At 42.0% G+C, this 22,535-nt stretch overlaps 1 protein-coding gene across 7 annotated transcripts in view; it reads right to left on the minus strand.

Moving 5' to 3' along the window:
• SDK1 (sidekick cell adhesion molecule 1) overlaps nt 1–22,535 on the minus strand; it is a 510,565-nt gene that overhangs the window by 150,651 nt on the left and 337,379 nt on the right. For all 7 annotated transcript variants that reach the window (XM_064153645.1, XM_064153646.1, XM_064153643.1 and 4 more), the window contains 6 exons: nt 21,892–21,975; nt 15,281–15,475; nt 14,038–14,154; nt 13,610–13,777; nt 11,499–11,601; nt 10,223–10,399 (listed from right to left, as the gene is read on the minus strand). In XM_064153645.1, coding sequence (XP_064009715.1) covers nt 10,223–10,399; nt 11,499–11,601; nt 13,610–13,777; nt 14,038–14,154; nt 15,281–15,475; nt 21,892–21,975 — 844 coding nt within the window. The remainder of the gene's footprint in view (nt 1–10,222; nt 10,400–11,498; nt 11,602–13,609; nt 13,778–14,037; nt 14,155–15,280; nt 15,476–21,891; nt 21,976–22,535) is intronic.

A 22,535-nucleotide genomic window follows, 5' to 3' on the forward strand; every position in this document is an offset into this window, starting at 1 on the left:
ATGTTTATGATGGCTACACACTGTGGAGTTAGCATCAAAAGAATAGAAGGTTGCTGGAAGAGCCAAAGAGTGGTAAAGGAAACACAGAGATAATAATACATGTAGAAGACATTCGCCTGCCCACATCTCTCAAGGCTATAAAAGGGCTGATGCTTCCTAAGGCTAAATCTGAGACTTCTGAGTCTTGTCTCGTCTCATTTCACTTGAAACGCCTAACCAAATTAGCAGCATAGTGACCCCAGGCCCCTTCTGTAGTAAGCATGGAATGACACCTCAGGGTGTGATCCAGATCTTCGTTAAATCGCCTGCCCGAGATGTTTTGAGTGTGAGCAGTTTAGGCTGACAACGTTCTCACTTTGGTCTGGGCACACACTGGCCAGGCTCCAGATTTCTGATACACAGACAGTTGAGTCTTGGGAGCTGGGGTTGTTTAGTCTGGAGAAGAGGAGGCTCAGGGGTGACCTCCTTGCTGGCTACAACTACCTGAAGGGACATTGTAGCCAGGTGAGGGTTGGCCTCTTCTCCCAGGCAAGCAGCAACAGAACAAGGGTACACAGACTCAAGTTGTGCCAGGAGAGGTCTAGGCTGGATGTTAGGAGGAAGTTCTTCACAGAGAGAGTGATTGGCATTGGAATGGGCTGCCCAGGGAGGTGGTGGAGGCACCGTCCCTGGAGGTCTTCAAGAAAAGCCTGGATGAGGCACTTAGCGCCATGGTCTAGTTGATTAGCTAGGGCTGGGTGCTAGGTTGGACTGGATGACCTTGGAGGTCTCTTCCAACCTGGTTGATTCTACGATGGCTTTTGGGCTAGAGGAAGCATCAGGCACAGGAAGGAGTACATACGGGGCCAATGGATGGAGAATTTGAACACAGCATGGAAACACTTCAGATGAACAAGTTTATTGTGCTAGTTTGAAGCTAGCTGGAATACTTTGGTGAAAAGAATTAGATTACTGGCTGTAAAAAGGAAATAATGGTGATGTCTACTTCACTCATAGGCTTGCTGAGATGTATTAAACAAGAACATAAATATAGATAACAGAGTTGCTTTCTCTGGCCCTTGCTGCCTGCCCTTCTCTCCCTAATCTGCTGTCTGTGTAACTAATCCTCCTGATTCCTAACCCCTCTGTCTGATTCTCCAAACTCACCTTGAATGTAAGGCAAAGTCTGGGATAAAGCAGAATCACATAGAATCATAGAATCAACCAGGTTGGAAGAGACCTCCAAGATCAGCCAGTCCAACCTATCACCCAGCCCTAACCAGTCATCTAGACCATGGCATTACGTGCCTCATCCAGTCTTTTGCAGCAGTGGAAGAGAGGTGGGAGGGTGGTTGGGAGCCCCTCCTGGGGAGGCTGGTTTTGGGGAGAGATGTTGTGTTTCTGTATTCCTTGCTGAACTTGCATCTTTCTGTCTATAGCTGTATATATTGTAAACACCTGCTTATATACTGTGCTGAGCTGTAAATATAAAGCTTCATTCTATCTTCCACCTCAGCTGAATCTAGTTTGAGTGATTTCATCGGGGGGGGGGGGGGGGGGGGGGGGGGGGGGGGGGGCGGCACAGGGCAGGTGACACCCAAACCATCACACTTAGCAAAGAGGGGAAGCTGGGAACCCAGTAGGAGTGCAGCTGGCCTGCAAGACAAAGCCAGCAGAATAAGCCTGCCACTGAAAACCACGGAGTGGGGCTTTAGGATACAGCCACTTACCCAGGGACTACAGGAGCGTGCTACCTAAGTTTGAATGACACATTACATTGTAATAAACGTTAAAGCTCCTCTACGATTTATCATGGTGTCCTAAGCAAGCTGGTTGGGAAAGTGTGGGTTTTTTTTTTTGTGATTAAGCTGGCAAAGGAAAATAATTAAGGTAAGGGAGTGAAACGTCTTCTTGTGCCATGGCTCATGGAAGTCCCTGCTTCATTTATTACTGGGCCCTGTAGGGAAGAGCTCAGAGGTGTGCTATGGCTTCAGCTTCTTCCAGGAGACAGGGAGCAATGTAGGAGACGTGGCTCAGGAGGAGCTCAGAGCAAAGCTATCCTCATGTAACTCGTTATGGGAACCCAACACTCCTGGTATGCATTAAGGATATCTTCAGGGTGCACATTTACTAATCTTGTTTCCCCATACATTTAGAAGGGCTGAATTAACAGTTCATTTGAGGACAGAGGCTATATGACAAAGAAAGGCTTTACAGCTCAGTCTTTTAGTGCACAAGTCTGAAAGGACTTTTGGAGGAGAGGAAACATTCCCTTTCTCATGGTTTTTAAGCACAAACTGAGTTTAAACATGGGGTTTTTTTTGCTTAGGATTAGGGTTTCATTGATTATTCCCTTAGATTGACAGAAAGCAGTAATCAGTCAGCTGCATGAAGGGAATAGACACTTTCTGTTCAGAGAGGGAGCAGGATGAGCTGCAGCAGCCATACAGTGCACCTCTCTCCACTAATACCATATTCTTTAGCCATGTGTCCATACCGAACAGCAACAGATGGTGCTTACAGACTTAAATCCCTCAAGGCAGACGTAACAAGTGCCTAAGAAACACACCTGGGCAGAAATAGATATTTAAAACTACAACACTATCCTACCACAGAACTGTACTTCCCTCTTTGTAGCATACAAAAGCAGAGATTAATAAATAGTAATTCCTGCTTCAGCAAGCATTTACACTTTGTCTCCTAGTCATTTGCTACCACATACTGTGCGGAAGGATGATAAATGAGACCTGTACCACCATCATGAATATTCACATTCCCAAAAGAGATAATTGCCTTCCCCCCCCCCCCCCCCCCCCCAAGAGAATTACTTTTTCCTTGCTCCTAATATCTAAGAAATCACTGCAGGGAATAGTAATTTCAACCCCTCTTCAAGATGAGAAGGACCTTGGACTAGACCTATTCAACCTCTGATACACCAAGAAAGTGGATGAGGTTTAGGACAGTAACACACATGGCATAGAACAGCCCTTGATCAGACACTGGAAGTTTAACTGAAGCATTATAATCTTTCTTATGCTTGCTGAAAAAGCAAAAAGGAAATATATGAAGGGTTTTCAGTATAGAGTATCTTAAGACCTCACTCTTCTAATGCAAAGAAGTTGCATGGAGGCAAATTTTCCATAACTTAGGTTGTATGACAGAAAAATATGTATGTGGACACTTTCAAATCTGTAATTGATAGATAAGCCCAGGGTTAATGGCATAGCCACCAAAGTGACCCGAGGGGATTCTGACAAAGCAATTAAAATAGCAGATTTACAAGAAAAGAACATGAAGTCATTGTGACAATCTAGGAGAGAAATATTAGCTAGTTGCAGATGATGCATGTTCAAAACAGAAACCCTAATGTTTTGAGTCAGCTCATCCCTGCCAGAGGGCAGCTGAAAAAATTCACTCTGCAAACACATAGAGTGTTTTATAAAATTAGCTAAAAGCAGACTATTTGCTGAGGGAAATAAACCAGACATGGTTTGGAGAGATTTCTGAGGAAAAAATGGTCCAACAGCAGGTAATTAGAGAGACTGTGACTGAAGAGGGGATTACTAAAAAGGCAAGGGAGATTAAGCAAGTTTTCTTGGTGGTTTATTAAACATCCCACTCCTATTTCATAAATTATTTCCTAAATCAGGTCCACCATACCAGTTTTATTCAGGAGCAGGTGGTTCATCTGCTGGCCCTGATAATGTGGTAAGAAGTTGAAGCAGGACACCTAACGAAGAGCTCAGCTCTGATGGCTTTGCTCATAAAAGTCTGCAATGTTTTAAATGAAGAAACTTGTCACCTGTTGCTCAGGACCTTTCAGTTTTGCTTGCTAAAGAATCCTCTTCAATTTCTAAGCACAGGAATGATTCTTGCAAAGCACTCCTAAAAGTTTTGAGGCTTTTTGTCTCTCTTAGGCCCAGGAGTAGGTGGATTTTTGAAATGAAAAGCTTGCTATGTTAAAGAGGGGGAAGATTTACTCATTTCATTTTGGCAGTCACCACAAGCTGAAACCTACAGACGACTGAAAGGGTTACTAAACACTGGAACAGGTCTCCAGGGCGGTGGTTGAATCCCCATCTCTGGAGGAGTTTCAAAAGACACAGATGCGGTGATGAGGGACATGGTTTAGCACTAGACTTGGTAGTTAGATAATGATTGGACATTCACAGCAAGAGTGGTCAGGCATTGGAATGAGCTGCCCAGGGAGATGGTTGAGTCACCAACCCTGGATGTGTTTAGAACTTGTTTGGATGTGATGCTTGGGGATATGGCTTAGGGTGAACCTTGCAGAGTAGGGTTTTGGGTTGGATTTGGCGATGCTGAAGGTCTTTTCCAATCTGAATGTATATGTGATTCCCTGACTTGATCTTAAAGGTCTTTTCCAACTTTCTTCCAGCTAAACACATCTACATTTCTGATAGACGTCCAGTGACAGACAGACACAATTCCATTGCCCCCTGTATTTCTGGGTACTCTTTCTCTTTTAGATATCAAGTGCATTTAGACTCAAGCAGTGAATGTTCCTCCTTAGATGACAACTCAATAGAGAGCTTGGAAAAATAAACAGAAGCTTTCTTTCTGGTAAGGGAGGAATAACAGATTTGCAAGTTTGACATCCTTCCTGTTTGCACTCCCTGCAGAAAAGACAAGACAGGAGCTATTGGAACAAAGTGATATGAGATCCACGTGAAGATAAGTTTGCAATAAGACATCACTTTGATTTGTTCCACTGCCTTGGTCCTACTGATTTTATTTTTAATATCTTTTTATGGGATGTATTGGGAAGAAATTGGAAGACAGAGCAATTACACACACTTTAGTAAAAAGGGAATCAAAATTCATGTATCAGTGATCGACAAAGGCAATGCTCTGCATTCTTAGCAACCCGCTGGGCTTTATTATAAGTGGTTAGCTCCCCTCTCCTGCTTTTGAAGAAGACAGAACAATAATAGTTCTTTCTCTAGTGAAAGAAGACTGAAAGAAGATGAACTTGCTGCCAGGAATAAATTGCCTATTTTTGTATTACTTTGTCCTCCCCATATTTTTGCATAAAGAGCCTAAAAGATTTTACTATGTGTTGTGACATAACAGAGGCTTGCACAGGGCTTTGATTTTCCAACAATGCAGCATTACCATACTTTTCAGTCACATTCAGACAGCAAAGAGATTCTTCAGTATGGACTGTAGACAGGCTGATATTGAGCAGCAGGTATCATTAGGCACAGATAGTGGTGATTCTGCATATTTTAAATACATATGAAGAACCCCCAAGGTACTTTGAGCTGGAATCAGCACAGTTCCCCATCAGGTGAGTGATACAATGTGATAACCCAGTTTATGCAGCTTTTGGAACAAGCATTTTTTTTTTCTTCTCTGCATATTTCAATATGATATTTACAGGACTATAAAAGTTAGCCAGATGAAGCTGGGATGTTTCATAATATGTAATTATTTTCAGGATCAAATGCTATGGCTTGGAGGAACACGAGAGAAGTCATCATCAAAAAGACCTAAAAATGTTGTGGGTTTTTTTTCCTCCTAGTAGCAGCTCTACTAAGAGAAGAAGAGGAGGGGGAAAAAAAAGTAACTATAAAATTAAAATCTATCTCTTGCAGATGAGAAACATCACTGGCAAATGTTTTACTTCGTGCAAATCAAATCAAGTGATGTACATGAAGAATAAACACATTTAGAGGGAAGACAAATGAATGAATAGAGTATCTTGACTAGCAATTAGTTTCTGTGCCCAAGTACCATCAGTACAAAATTGATGAGCAAGGTAACCTTTGGCTGCACTTTAGCAAGTTCTTCATTAGTTTTCTGGCTTTCCTTTTCAAATATTTTATTTCTTGGTAGACATGCTGAGAGAAATGATCCATCCTGCTTGCTCCACCAATGTGTACCATGCTGTGCTGTCAGTGTTTCTTCTACAAGGAACAGTGCTTTTTTTCCCCCCGAGCCTGTCTTCCAACAAGGGAAGACAAAGGCAGAAAAAGTTTTCTCTCCTCCTTTTCACAGATTAGAAAACCAGACCACTCAGAGATTAAATAACTGAAGGTCACCCTGAAGGTCAGCAGCTTTGAATTGAATCAGTTTGAATAGAAATCAGTAACAAACTTATTTGTGCCTTTGGAAATTTCTCTTGACATGCCTGGAGTTAGAGGAGGTACATGCTGGTTCCTGGGGGAAAAAAAAGGTGGTGAGACAATTGGAGTTGTCAGATAAAGCTAGCTAGGATACGATATTATCCGTTGGTAGACTGCTCCAGCCTGTAATTGGTTGAGAGGCCTCCTTTGAACATTTGTCTGACATTAGTGCTACTCAAGGCACTGAAGTGTAAGTGCTCATCGATGGAAATGTACATGCCCTGTTTGTTAATGTTCTGCACTGGAGAATTATCTGGGAGAATAGGGAATGCTATAGATCTGTCATTCATATATGAGCTAGAATTTAATTTAAGCTTTACTTCAGACATTTCCTTTCCACATATTTTCTTCTTCATTTCACTTCTGTTGTATCATGTATCTCTACTTCTCACAGATTTGTGCTACTGAGCCAAACGATAATGATGAAAGCTGCAAAAGGAATGCAATGGGTTTTGGCATTATTGCACTACCTGCAGCTCTACTTTGAAATAAAATGTCACAACTCAATGTATGATTGAGTGACTTATCACTTACTGAAGTCCTTTAAAGGAGTGGGGCTGATATACAGGTGGTAGGCGATCAGCAACAGAACATGAGAGGAAGTGATGATTAGATTAAAAGCCAGCCCCAGCACATGGAGAGCCAGCAAACGTAACTGGGACAAGCTGAGATGCAAGAAAGGCAGCCTCAGCAATGTACACAAGGTGTGCTTCTCCCAGCTGATTTCTAGCCCATATGTTATGGAGAATGAAACTGTTCTGCACTGGTCAGTGGTGAACTGCAAGTGAACACATCCATGGTGCTGTACTGGTTTACCTAGGGCAGCTTGCACTATTTAGGATTGTAACTGGAACAAGCTGAGATGCAAGAAAGGCAGCTTCAGCAATGTACACAAGGTGTGCTTCTCCCAGCTGATTTCTAGCCCATATTTGATGGAGAATGAAACTGTTCTTCACTGGTCAGTGGTCTCAAGTTGTGCTGGGGGAAGTAAAGGCTGGATGTTAGAAGGAAGTTCTTCACAGAGAGAGTGATTGGCATTGGAATGGGCTGCCCAGGGAGGTGGTGGAGTTGCCATCCCTGGAGGTGTTGAAGCAAAGCTTGGCTGAGGCATTTAGTGCCATGGTCTAGTTGACTGGATAGGGCTGGGTGATATGTTGGACTGGATGATCTTGGAGGTCTCTTCCAACCTGGTTGATTCTATGGTCTAGTTGACTGGATAGGGCTGGGTGCTAGGTTGGCCTGGGTGATCTTGGAGGTCTCTTCCAAGCTGGTTGATTCTATGATTCTATGAACTGCAAATGAACACATCCATGGTGCAGTACTGGTTTGCACAGGGCACCTTGTCCTATTTAGGATTAAGAGCTAGTCAGGCTCTGAAATGTTTAGCACATATTTATAGCTTTGCTTCAAAGTCCAACATTCTTTCCAGTCTTTACTCCATAATTTTCTGCCCTCCATTCAAAAGCTGCCTCAGAGAAAAAGGCAAGAATGGTTATATAGTAGCAATATATTTTGAATTGTCTTCTGCTCTTGGATTCCAACCAGCAGTGAAATGCACTCCGGGTGGAGAGCTGAGGAGTGCTTAATTAGAGAAAGAATGTATGACCGCTCTCTGAAAATGGGCATCTGATCTAGCCTTGGCACTGTCAGAATACTGCTGTACCAAACAGCCCTCTGCATAGCTAATCTCGGAGGTGAACTCATTACACTGCCAACAGTGGAAGTTGCCATCTTCTCAGAGAGATCAGGCATGACCAGCAGAAACAGTTGCAATTTTAGTTAAAGCATGTGGCGCTCCTCAAATAAATAAATAACTAAAGACTCTACATAAAACATTACCTTCTTGTTCGTTTGATGTGCTCCACACATGTACCAAAACCACAGTTGTTGCTTTTCAGAGACAAAAATAAAATGGATGTGCACTTCACCCCAGTGGAATGACAGAAAGAGGGAAATATGGAGCCCCATAATGACATTTTTATAATCCTTTTTCACAGCTGAATTGCACCTTAAACATTTTCTGCTTTTTTGTATTTTTAAAGATCTTTAGGAATAAAAGGAAGACATACATAAAAATGTTTGCCTCCTGTAAAGCTGTGTATAAAGTGAATGCAAGAGTAAGCAGCTCCTGTCCAGGGACCAGCTATTCTGATATATGTTTAGCAGAGAAAAAGAATATTAAAAGCAGGAAAATATTTTCTTATAACCTTGGCATCACAGTGCAGCACCTGGGCTTTACAGGAACACAAACCCTATGAGGAGAGGCTGAGGGAGCTGGAGGTGTGCAGCCTGGAGAAGAGGAGGCTCAGGGGTGACCTCATTGCTGGCTACAACTACCTGAAGGGACATTGTAGCCAGGTGGGGTTGGTCTCTTCTGCCAGGCAACCAGCAACAGAACAAGGGGACACAGTCTCAAGTTGTGCTGGGGGAAGTAAAGGCTGGATGTTAGGAGGAAGTTTTTGGCAGAGAGAGTGATTGGCATTGGAATGGGCTGCCCAGGGAGGTGGTGGAGTCACCATCCCTGAGGGTGTTCAAGAAAAGCCTGGATGAGGCACTTAGTGACATGGTCTTTTTGACTGGCTAGGGCCGGGTGCTAGGTTGGCCTGAATGATCTTGGAGGTCTCTTCTAGCCTGGTTTACTCTATGATCCTATGAAAGCCTTGCAGCATGGGATGACAGAAGGATTCAGGTTGGAAAGGACTCAGGAGGTCTCTAGATCAACCTCCTGCTCAAAGCAAGGTCAGCTGTGAGATCAGATCACTTTAGAATCATAGAATCAGAATCATAGAATCAAGGTTGGAAGGGACCACAAGGATCATCTAAATCCAACCCCTCTGCCATGGGCAGGGACACCCTACCTAAACTTGCACCTAAAGTGCCAGAAACTCAGCAGTAGGAGATGAGCTTTTAAAAGATAACCCAGAACACAGCAGCCAAGAACATCCCCAGCTCACAGAATCACCTATTCAGTGGTTAGCAAAACACTTTAGGCACTCAAATTGCTGCATGTTAGTAAAGAAAAAAAAGGATTAAAATAATCACAACATAGATTCAGTCTGGTCTTAAAAATGAAGACAATATTCCATATGTAGACTTTCAGGTGTCAAATAGAAGGGGGTGATTATGTCCATCAATCTACTCATGTTAATACAGCCCACAATGCTGTTGGCCTTTTTTGTGAGCAGGGCACATAGCACATGTTCAGCTGTTGTCTACCAAGATCTCCAAGTTCTTTCCAGCAGAGTTGTTACCAACCAAGCAGTGCCCAGACTGCATTACTACAAAAAGTTATTTCTCCCCAGATGCAGGTGTTGCATTTGTCCACATGGAGTTTCTCAGGGTTCCTGTTGGCATGTTTCTCAGCCTAATTCTCTCTGAATGATGGCCCTGCCTTCGAGTGCATCAACTGCCCCACATCCATTTTGTGTCACCGACGATCTCAACCAGAACCTACTCCAACAATCCCTCCAGTTCAGTGATAAAGATGCTGAGCAAAGCATACCCTGCTTCAGTCCACTGTGGTAGTCCACTTGGCTTCAAGCAGGCTACCATCTCTTAATCATTACCCTCTGAGCTCCATCACCCAACCAAATCATAGAATCACAGAATCAATCAGGTTGGAAGAGACTTCCAAGATCATCCAAGTCCAACCTAGGACCCAGCCCTACCCAATCAACTCGATCATGGCAGTAAGTGCCCCATCCAGTCTTGAACACCTCCAGGGATGGCAACTTCACCACCTCCCTGGGCAGCCCATTCCAATGGCAAATCACTCTCTCCATAAAGAACTTCCTCCTACCATCCAGCCTATACCTCCCCAGCATGTACACAGAGCGATCTGGAGAGATGCAGTTATTTGAAAGTAACTTCCAGAGCTCTGGTTATCTGGAAGCCCAAACAGCACAACATCGTGCAAAAAGGAGCACATTTCAAGGACAGTTACTTCAGAATGAATCAGGATTAACTTCTGCTAAGAAAATCAGCATGAAAAATGAATCTTACAGATTGCCCAGACCATCTAGTTTGAAATGCCAGAAACATGCCCAAAGGGTATCTGTATCTAGCACAGCACACATTCGAGATGGAATACTCACATCACTTCTAGTCGAGCCATTCTGGAGTCGTTTCCTCCAAAAGAAATGACCTCACAGGTGTAGTCTCCAATGTCACCTGACCATGTCTGGCTGATGAAGAGGGTTCCATCTTTCTCCACTGTGATCCTGGAACTGCTGGATGGGTTTATCACAACACTGTCCTTCTTCCAAAGGTACCTGAACATTACAATGTTTCAGTTATTAATTACTCATAAGATCAGAATAGATTTAATTGAACTGTGCTGTATGGTATCAGCTTCTGCAATCACACATTCAAAATGAGAGGTCTCCTTGGGTACTTTCAAGAGCAGTACCTTTTACAAATTTAAGAGCAGTGATCAGGATGAGAAATCTAATGGCAATCAGAACACTCTATATTTTATAAACAATGTTACATATTTCACATGGAAAAGTTGAAGTACTCATAAATGTCCAAGTTCTCAAGTCCACCTTCATTAGCATTTTAAACCAGAACACCACAGCCTGCAACTAACAGCTGAAATATTGGTCTCTTCCCTGCAAAGGTTGTACTAACAACAGACTGCCACAGCCAGTAACATCTTAAATCCACTGTGGCAAGGTTTTCTAGAGCTCATCTAGCAAAACAGACACTCACCAACATGTCAGAGAGATGAGCACAGCTCATAGTCTTGCAATTAAGTGAAATTTTTATGCCTCAATTTCTCTTTCTGAAGTTCTCCCAGTAGTCCATCCTTCCAACACCCTCCATCCATTCCTTGCCTTTGCATTGCTTTCAGACTGCATCAACTTCTGTGGCAAATGTACTTTCAAATGATGAACTTCCTCTAAATTCCCTAGTGCAAGTTTTAATAGTTCAGACATATTTTGCTTTCCTTTACATGTCTGAAGCAGGATACAGGCCCTAGTTATTTAGTTGTTTCCAAGAAAATGGGCTCTCATGCACCCCAGTGTAAACATGCCTAAAATCCTATTCCATCCCTCTGGCTTTTACTCTCATTAAGTATCAGCTTCTGACAAGTTGGTTTTATTGATAGTGTATTAACCTTGACAGTAAAATCATGGAAGGCTATATTGAAGTCATGAAGTGGAACATAGCTCATTGTAAATAATACATAAGGCTGCAATGGAAGATGGGATTTATATGATTAATGATACGGTGTACAACCTTATAATGCAGCAATCAGGGGTCTGGTGCTAAAACCTGGGGTCCCAAAACTTCTCACCTAATGCTATTCATGCAGCTTATAAAATTAAGCTTGGATAAACCACACAAATAAGAGCTGGCACCACTAACCTGATTGAAATTCTGGGATCATGAGTGGCTTCGCAGCGCAGAGTGGCTGTGGTTCCTTTGATCACAGTGCTATTCTCAGGAGGCTGAACAATGGAAGTGCGATCTGAAAGGAACACAAGCCATAGTTCAGGTGAAATTACAGCGTTTTGACTTGGGCTTTCACTCAGAGAGCAGGCAACTGAGCATTTGTCATTCAAAGCAAGCAGGCCGTTCCTCTTTGCTGTGAAGGTTCCTCTCCCTCTAATGTCATTGTGTCAAGAAGAGGTGGTACACTGTGGGGTGCAGAGAAGCAAAAGCAGCAGAGAGCATGAGTCCAAGGCAGCAGTGATCTGAGCAGGAAGAGTGCTAAAGCTGCACTAACTCTCACTTAGCTTGTGGCAAGCATCTATGGCAACTCTCTGAAGTCCTGAGGCAGCAAGTAGGTGATGTGTTATGAATGAACCCAAACATACAGTGAGTCAGGAAACAGTCACCCTCTTTGAAGCATGAAAAGGAAAATTTGCATGCTAGAGAAACACCCTGAAAGAGGAAAACTTAAATGGCACCCCACAACCTCATCAAGTCCAGGAAAGAGATTCAAGGAGGAAGAGCTTCTGGGATTCTGAATTTCCCATGTAAGAAAGATATGCTGTTTACTCAAATATTACAGACCATTTTTCTTTAAGCACCTCCTAGAGACCCAGAACACAATAATTGCTGTAACTACAGCAACCAGATTTGGTGTGAAAGATCTCTAATATGCTTAACACCCAGCAGCAGCAGCAGGTAGCATCAGCTGGAGCAGGAAGACAACTGAGGTGAGCATAGAAGATACGCAGCTAACGTTAATCAGTCCCAAATCCCTATGGAGTTATCAGTGTCTACAGAGGCATGGCAAACAGTCACAAGAAGGAATCATCAGCAAAATCAAAAGTTAATACTAATAGCATAGTGTGGCCATCCTAGTGTTGTTCCTGATCTGCCTATATGTACCTTCTAGCCTCACAATGGTGCTCTTGCTACACTATTATATTCACTTCTCTTTCCCCCCTCCAACACAGACCAATGAAGAGGAACTATCTTTAATACATATAAGATCCATGTCTTTAAGAATTAGTAGGATTCACCTCCTTTACTTAGGTATCATTTAATTAACATCATCCTGAGATGTACACCGACTCCATATTGCCACTAAGACACAAATATGATGGCAATATGACACAAGGACATTGCATTTACTGCCAGCATTGTTTTCAGCCCCAAGTTCAAGGGGAGAAATGCTGCTGAGTTAACTTGCACAGATTGGAGATTAACAAGTGCCAAATATGCATCACACATCAGCAGCATAATCAGTACTTCAAGTACAGGAAAGGAGAGAGGGCCACAACACTTCTGTATGTATTCTAATCATCTTTGTTGGTTTTAATTATGTTTAGTCCTCAGGGATCATTATTTCCTACCTTTAGTAGGAGAAACCATGTTATACTGAAATTTAACTCACTCAGGAGTAACACAGGTGAACCTGCTGGGTCTGACTCTCTTCCCTGACAGAATAAATGAACAAAAACAGAGATCAAGAGCAAATGCTGAAGGGCAAAATCATTCCTTGGCTTGCCCTGTGCTGTGCCAATCTGTAGCACAAGAGACTAGCTGAAGTCTACTGTACTTTGGTTTGGCTTCCAACAGTGCCCAGGGCCACAAAGTAGTACAAAGGCACAAGGAAAATCATACCCATTGTAACTGCAGCCACAGGCTCAGTAACAACGTGGGCTGGTCTATACTGCCTGCAGATTCCTAGAGGCAGAAACCGACCAGAAATAGCCAAATCTACAATTTAAGAGGTTTTATTTGCAATGCAAGATTCACCAAGCCAAAACCTGAACAAAACTGTAATTGTGGTTGGAGCTCTATTTAAATTTCACAGAATATCACAGTTTGTAGGCATAATTTTACCAACAAGAGGGGCATTTGTGATAGGCTTCCTAAAATAAGATACATTATTCCCATTAAATCATACAAGTATCTCTATTAACTAGAAAAGCATAATTACCTATGAAAATTTCCTGAGCATACAACAAAAAGTGATTAATACTTGATTAAAGTTAAGACTTTAAACAAAGCATTATCCTTACTCCACACTGTCAGCATCACAAAAGCATTCAGAGCTCCTTCAGAGTTGACTGCACAGCAAGTATAATTGCCAGCATCCTGGAGGAACACGGGTGTTATCTGGAGCCCTCCAGACTCAAGAAGGATGAACCGAGGAATCTGAACCGAGCCACTGGCTAAGATCTGGTTTCCTGAAAGGCAGAAGGGAAAAAATCAGCACAGTTAGCATCATGTAGCCTGCATGGATTAAGCACTGCAATTCTGTTTCTTCCAAAAGGCTATTAGAGCCTATCTAGCCCACTGGCTCACAACAGCCCCACCACAAACCCTTCACTGGCAGAAGCAGAGAAATAGAGAGAGATGCACTAAATGGATCTACAGATTCTCAGTAATAGGAAGGGATAAGAAGTGTGGATTATGGCTTTTCTACAACACCTTAATAACAGGCTACCTTTTTTCCACGTGATGGCAGGTTTTGGAGCCCCTGAAACTTTACAGGTTAGCACTGCGGTCATCCCCTCGGTCACAGTGGTATCCTCTGGGGGCTGTATAAATTCTGGTTTAATGTCTAGAATCAAAAAAATTTAAAAACTCAGTGCATCTGCTACCAAAAATGATCCTTTGCCTATTATTATGGACTACTTTACATCCACTTTTATAGAGCTGATCACGGAGAAGGACACGACGGTAATACACGAAAACCTTTCAGCAGTGACTGTAACCTTTCATTATTCATCTCATAGGAATTGTCTAATTCAGTTTATTACCTAGATGGAAAATAAAGATCTATCAGTGCTTGTACATGTACAAGATGGCTTACAAAAAAACCCAAAAACAATAAAGGGGGGTGGGGGGGGAGGAGATATAGCTCAAAAAGAGTGTTTAAGGGGAAGTTGAGAAATCTAGAGAAACAAACTATTTTCTTTCATCTGTGTAACAGAGTTCTTTAAGATGAAAAGCAACTTGAGAAAGGCATTAACTTTGAGATTTAAATGTCAGCCAAAAGAGTTTAGAACCTGAGTTCCATCCAAGACATTTTCCAAGTTTCTTTCTCTCTTATTTTCCCCTAGCTGCATTTTATTACCTTTTTTTTTCCCCCCTTCCACAGTTTCCCAGGTATATGTTGAACTTCCATTTTCTGAGGCTAGTGGAAATCCTGGTCAGTATATGTGACCTGCCCTTGGGCTAAAAATCAGCTTTCCAAAGAAGAGCCAGTGTTAGAGAAATGCCTGTTAATAATTGCTTTCAAAAGAGCCTACTAGGATTAGTAATTCTCCCACACAAAAGAGTGTACTTTCATTAACAAAACCATTTAATCAGACTTATTGGCCAAGAAAAAAAGACATTTGAGTTGAACTTGCTTTCCCTTACTAAATATAGCTGTAGACAAAAAGCAGATAAAAAGATACAGTGCACACCCATGACGCAGTAGCTCAAAATCAGAGCAGAATTATGTTAGAGAAGAAGTAAATTATTAAGTTCCTAATGTCATGGGAAAGTTTTCTACAGATTGTGCTCGGGCCACAGAGTACATTTTGGGGCAGCTAAGAGCTGGGGCATTTAAACTGCATGAGAATCAAGGTTCTGTTAAGTCAAAGTGAACAAGGACAGCACGGTGGAGGAATCAGATGGATGTGGGATCACCTACAGAAATAAGACAGCTCATCGATCTCACGTCACAACTGCTTACTCACTAGTCACATCCAGGTAGGTGTATGTCTGTATCTCCCCAGCCTTATTACTAGCAAAACACTGGAAGATTCCAGCATCCTGAGGACGCAGAGCATGGATCTTTAGTCCACCACTGAGCAGAACTTTGTAGCGAGGATTTTCCAGCTTGCTGAGGGGAACAGAGTCCTTATACCAGACCAGGGTGGGAAGGGGAACACCTATTCAAAATTGAGAATTAAAAAAAAAAAAAAAAGAAGCTCTATTAGTCTTTGCAAAACATATTTTAGGTCATCAAAATATGCAGCACTGTTCTGGTCCTATCTCTTTTTTCCCATCCTTCTACACAAATTAGTTCTATTTTTTACAAGCTGCTTTGATAAATGGAAGCTGCATCTCACATTATCAATGGTAATAATACACTGCAGGACATGTGGGAATAAAACCAGCAACCAGTGAAAGGGGGGATGTTGAGAAAACATGTTATCAAATTACTTTCTTCACCCAATCATATTTCATGCTACTACAAAATAAGATTTACAGCAATTTCATGTTGAAAGCCAGAATCATGCTCCTTAAACAGCAGTGCTGTGGCAATGCAGCAAGTAAGACTGTTCCGTCCTAAATAGGATTCCTCTAAGATGTCAACATAAGAAGGAAATGGCAAATTGCACATAATGAAACGCTCACATGGTTGTATTTGAGTCCTAATTTGGCAGCTTGTTTTGAGCTGATGTACCAACAACATGTTGCCAACAATGGGAGAGCTTTAAATTATTATCATTTGTATCCATTCTCAAGCTTTGCCTGTTATATGAAAAACACAGGCATTAGGAAAACAAGAATCCTACCCCAGATGTAAGACAGAGTCCCATTTATTGCTGTTTACTTTCATGTGTGTGTTCTACAAACCCTGATGCAATTATTTCACACATTTTTACTGCTGCCATATCCCAGTCAGCTGAGATGGAGTGGCTGGAAATGCTGTAGATACAAATAGTGTGGGATTGTCTTTTCTTTGAGATATGTCAGGGGCCTAGGACAGTCACACACAGTAGTATGACTGTGTTCCTGATCCACCACTTGTATCAGACAATGTGTTATCATTACATCCCAGAAATCCCTGACTAAAGCTGAGAGCTCTTAACAGGGATCTGAAGTGAACCAGATATTTTAGTATGCGATCAGACAATCACAGGACCACAACAAAGGCATCAGGCTGATTTAAGTTATCTCAGCCCCAAACATGGCATTTTCAAACACATCACTTAAAATCTCCAGAGGTTCACACTCCTTTGTAAGAAACCGTAGACTTAAATTCCTGAGTGAGAGAAATCTGCCCAAGTGGAGAAAAGCAGGGTAGCACAGAAGCATCAAGGATGGGATGTCACTGATCAATTGAGCATCTGCAGACAATGAATCTCAGCGAGGTGTTGGCAACGACTGAAGGTTCAGAATGCAAGTGCTACATGATGATCTGTATTATCATCATGACCACTTTTAAAAGCTCCAAGTTAAATACCATTGTAGTATTCCAGTGTACTACTTCTCTTTACACAGACAAAAGCTGTATTAGCTCCTGGAAAGAACGCACAAACAACGGAGGGAACGATTGAAAAGCAACATTCAATTGCTGCTGCTACTTCCATAAACATGTAGCATTTACTACAATCACCTCTGATGCTTTTGTGCCACTGATGAAATGAAATGTACTCATAATCTAGAAGCTAATCATCTCAGGAAGAGATCCACTACATAGAGTGCATTGTCTGATAAAGAATAGCCATAGTGTCTTGTACAAGAGCCCATATACAGAATTGGCATCGATATCAACGCTCAGAATTCTCAGTGAGAGTGTTATTCAGCCCTTGAAAATTCTCCTGGGCAAATACAAATTATCACTGAGTAATGAAGAAACAGATGATGCAAAATGGAATAGTTCTCCTGATGCTGAGAAGCCTGAAAATGATTTCAAGTTTAAATAATAGCAGCTCCATTTCTCCACACATTAGATTTGATAGGCACCTAGGAAATAATGAAATTCTGCCTTCAGTACTCTCAAACCTTTAACATTGGTGTCATTCCATAAGTCCCATTCTACTAAAGGTATTAGCAAACCTTCTAATCCTATAATCACTGTGAGATACACCTTCCTATCACCAGCCCAGCTGACAAACTGAATATTACCATCTCTATTTTTCTACATTTCAGTTACAGATATCTTCCTCTACTCAAAGTTATGAGTCTGAAAAATAGGATCTTATCTAAGTACTCTGATGCCTGTCAGCAGCATTCATTTGGGCTTCAGTGATCCTCCCAGAGAGATTTGTCTTCCAAGTTGGACACATTTTCTTTTATCATTTTGCTACCTCTTTGGCTATAAACATGGTTTAAAACAGCTTCCTTTCTTCTCCCCCTTTCCTACCCCACAGGCTTTCCGCTCCCCACACTCCCGAAGGAGTTTTGCTTCTTTTCCTCTCTAAACACTTCTGGTGAAAAGAAAACCCTTTAAAGACCTTTCGGTTTAGACCTCTTCCAAACAATATCAGTCCTACCTTACTGGTTGAGAGATTAGAGAGTGGCCTGAAAGACTGGCAATAATAAACAAAATAAGCTTATTTCTCAGCATGTGTGCAGCACTTTTCATTCTCCACAGACAAATAAATCTAGTGTTAGGGAAGAGAAGGAAAGGGAGGGAGGAAACTGGGACACTGGTTCTGGCTTTGCCACTTTCTCTGTAACCTTGGGCAAGTAATTCATGCAACCTGAGGCTCAGTTTCCCCATCTGTGAAACAGATGCTTGACTCTTTGCCAGGTTCAACTTTGTGAAGAACCTGGATAAAAGAGTCAAATTATTCACTCTGTCATTTTGGTTATTTATTTTTTACAGCCTTCTCTACATCCCAGTGGGCTGCTGGGGAATCCCAAAAGCACCTTTCCATCTACTTGTCTAAACAGGTAGAACTAAAGCCCAATTAACTGCACTCCCTAGACACCACCACTACTGCCTGCAGCTCTGGACTTTCTATAAGCAAACAAGAAAAAGCATTTAAAGGAACCCCATTGCAAATGCAGGCAGCATCAGTGTCTGCTGAAAGATACAGAGCAGAGCATGGTTACCTGGCAGTTTGATACACAAACTCCATTATGGGGAAGTCTAAAGCTACTCTGTGCAAGCTGCAATTTTATTTACAGTTAATCTCTGCTTATACTGTGAAATTAATCTGTCCCTCACACATTCAAAGTGCACCAAGAGTCAGCAAATGGGCTTTGTGCACGGAACTTGTTGGGGCCGTGGGAAATACAATCTGTCTTCCTATTTGCAGCAAAGCTACAGGGCAGACTTGGCGGTTCCCTCCGGTGCTTTATTCTACCTCCTACCCAAGACCTGGGAGACAGCAACCTTCAATTACCTTCTTTTTCAAGGCTGGCAGTTGCCAGATTTGTATGACAATGGATCAAACCTCTATGTTCAGCACTAGCACCTGCCCTTTGCCAGCCTGTGTTACAGATTCTCAACAAAACAAACCTTGTGAAGAGGAGGTTCCAAGCTTCTCTATTTCTGCTGGAATCTATTGCATATCTGATTTGCTGATGAATGTGATAAATTCTTTTTCTCTAGGAAACATTCCCATGTCTTCAGGAAGACCTGATCTACTTGGAATGATTGTGAGTGATCCTCTTGGGAGCTAAGCAGCTCAAGGGAAGTGTTAGGGTAGAAGAATGAGTTAAAAGTTAACCTCTTTTCTCCCTGATTCCTCCAGGGCCTTGATTTTTTTGTTGGGTTTTTAACACATCATTTGAGACAGTGGCTAGTTGTTTTTTTTCAGTGACAGTGAGATAATTCAGAGATCTGTCAAACAGTTGTGCCGAACTGAGACACTAAAAAAAACCCAAACCCGGATTTTTTTAAACTCCAGTTCAGTTCTGCTACTACAAAAAAATCTCCAATAAAAACTGTCGATATGTTTGTCTTAAAATACTGAAAGTTGGTGGCATATGGCTTGAATAAATGCCTGTCTAATCACTTCTCCCCTTGAAACTGTCCTGTCTTGGATGCTCAGGCACAAAAATGCGAGAACAGTCCAAGGACAAAATGCTATTTCCACCTTCTCAGCTCCAGTAATCTGTGCTTCAGCTATTTCCTGGGCCAGGGGCTGCATACACACAGCTGTGTGTTTAATAGCCCTTACTGAATTTTCCTTCCATAAATTTTGTTTGGTTTATTTTTTTTCCTAAATATTTTTTATTTCTTTATTTCTGATCTTAAATACTGCCTGGACCAATGACCTCAACACGTTATGTTTGCTGGAAAAGTATAGCCTGTACCACCTACCTGTAAATTTAGCTGGGTGCCCTCCTCTGCTTCTTGCACTGAGCAATACAAAAGTCCTGTTTCTCCTACTCACCTTCCCATGTGGCACCTGCCCTTCAGTCATTTCTTTCACAAAGTGTTCCAGTCAATTTAATTTTCCATTACTCAAAGCCCATGGCAGACTTCTAATTATACCATTCCTGCTCCTGTGTACCTCCTCTAGTTTTTCTGCATCAAATGGAATGGTTACAATTTGTGAAGTATTTGAGATGGGCTGCTCCACTCAGACAGTGGCCTTCACTTATGTTTTCCCTAGCCCTTTTCTCCTCACTACCCAACATTTTGAACCAGAGCTTGGCACTGAATGATGTCTTCAGTAAGACATGAGTTTTTTCTGCATAGTAACAGGAAATTTCACCTCTGTCAATAATTTCATCTGCTAGTTTATAGTCCAGTCAGATCAAATCAGCAGAGCTGCAATTTCTTTGCAGTCGGTTTTAACATTGACTGTCTTGAATGATTTTATAGAGTCAGCAAATATTATCTTGCTCTTCACCCTCTTTTCCAGGGCATTTATGAGTATATCGAACAGCACAGGTTCCAGAGATTCCTGGGAACCTCACTGATTGCAAGTCTCACTGTATTTTGTTTAAAAAGCTATTAATTAACAATAAGAGCCTGTCTCTTACAACCTGGTAACTTCATTTCTGTAAGAGCCTTTTGGTAAGAGACCTCACCAAAAGCTTCTAAAATCCCAGACCAGTCGGAGCAGCCTTAGACATATCCTTGCTTATTGCAGTAGTTGCAAAGCTTCCTTCTAGAGAAGCAGTGTTGGCTCTTTCCTACATAAAGCATTAAGAAAATACTTAAATCATAGTGGAAATAATATAATCACACAATAATGGAAGTCTTCATTGGCTCTGATCTGAAGAGAGAACAAATCCAAAAGAGCTGTTAGTGAGGATTGGGTGGATTTTGATCAAGGCTGTGCACTTTTTCCCCAGGGGTCTCATGACATATGCATTGCTTGCTAAACTCAGCACCAGGGAAAGTGAGACAACAAAAAAGTTCAGTCACTTGCCAAAATTGCATTCCAACGTGGTGACACAGATGAACCTGCTCTAATCACAAGACTCTTGCCTTGTCTAACCTGCTTTGTCTTATCACATGCCTCCTGTCAACTAGAGCACTACAATAGGTGGTCTTTCACAGACTCATTGAATGGTTTGGTTGGAAGAGACCTCCAAAGATCATCTAGCCAACCCCACTACAGTGAGCAGGGACATCCTCCACTAGATCAGGTTGCCCAGAGTCCTCTCAAGCCTGACCTCTAGTATCTCCAAGGATGGGGCCTCAGCTACCACCCCGGGCAACCTGTTAGGAGTGGTTCTACCACTCTCATGGTAAGGAAGCTGTTCCTAACACGCAATCTAAATTTCCTCTTCTCTTGCCCAACAGGCAAACATGAATGTGGCAGCATTACTTATGTCTAAACTAAAGTACAAGGACCACCCAATTATCCAAGGGCAAAGGCCACTATGTCCCCTTGTATCTAGGACCTGTGATAATTCACAATAATCACAGGATCATAGCATGGTTTAGATTGGAAAGGACCTCAAAGACTACCCAGTTCCAGCCCCTGACATAGGCAGGGACACCTCCCTCTAGAACAGGTTGCCTAAAGCCTCGTCCAACCTGGCCTTGAACACCTCCAGGGAGAGAGCACTCATAACCTCCCAGGCAACCTGTGCCAGCGCTTCACTACCCTCATTGTAAAGAACTTCCTAACATCTAGTTTAAGTCTTCCCTCTGCCAGTTTAAACCCATTACTCCTTGTTCTGTCATTACCAGACCTCATAAATAGTCCCTCCCCAGCCTTTCTGTAGGCCCCCTTCAGGTATTGGAAGGCCACTATAAGGTCTCCTCCAAGCCTTCTTCTCTCCAGACTGAAAAGCCCCAACCCTCATAGCAGAGCTGCTCCAGCCCTCCAATCATCTTCACAGCCTCCTCTGGACTTGCTCCAACAGTTCCATATCCTTCTTGTGTCAAGGGCTCCAGAACTACACACTGTACTCCAGGTGGGGTCTGATGAGAACAGAGTAAAGGGGGAGAATCCCCTCCCGTGCCCTGCTGGCAATACTTGCAGAGCCACAAAACATTACAAGCTCATAAAAGATACTTGCTTTAGTGCTGAATAAATCTATCCATATATCTATTTATCTCTATATATTTATATCTCTATTTCTATATATTTATATCTATATTTATCTCTATTTCTATATATTTATATCTTCCCCATTTATCCAGGTTTGGAAGACTCACCCATTGCCTGGCACAGGATGTCCACGTCTTTCTCCACTTCAGCCAGAATCATGCTGTCAGGTTCAGCCGTAAAATAAGGTGGTTCTTTAGAACAAGGAAAGTAAATGAAGTAAATAAGCAAAGCCACAGCAAAATGACAAACAGGTGTTGATTTAAAGATATTCATCACATCATATCTCTACAGGCACTGCATTTAGTACAGCATGTTACAAGCTCCTTAGTTTCTTCAGGTTTGTCTCTGCTTGGAGATGCTTTTCCAGGTAGTCATAAAAAAAGCCAACAATCTTTTGCTGCACTGCCTATGAATTCCAGAGACTCAAGTCAACATGAAGTAAGATTTAGGGGTTTGCTCTGCAAATGAATACTCAGATCTCGGGCTACTTTTCATTTTATAGGTCTGAATCATGGAACAGTTTTAATTCTTTGCTCAAAAAGAACCTCCCAAGAGGTTTATAAAGGTTTATATTTACAACATAGCGTTTTATAGGATAGTTTGCTTCAGTATCTAAACTAAATTCCACCTCATGAAGGCATGAAGCATGTCAAATAAAGTGCCATAGCCTGTCAGAGAGCCAACACCAAAGGACAAGTGTGGCATAATTAAAAAAGAAAAAAAAAATTCTTCTCAACTGTTTTATTTCTTG

Source organism: Pogoniulus pusillus, chromosome 13 (genome assembly GCF_015220805.1).
Source record: "Pogoniulus pusillus isolate bPogPus1 chromosome 13, bPogPus1.pri, whole genome shotgun sequence".
Lineage (NCBI taxonomy): Eukaryota > Metazoa > Chordata > Aves > Piciformes > Lybiidae > Pogoniulus > Pogoniulus pusillus.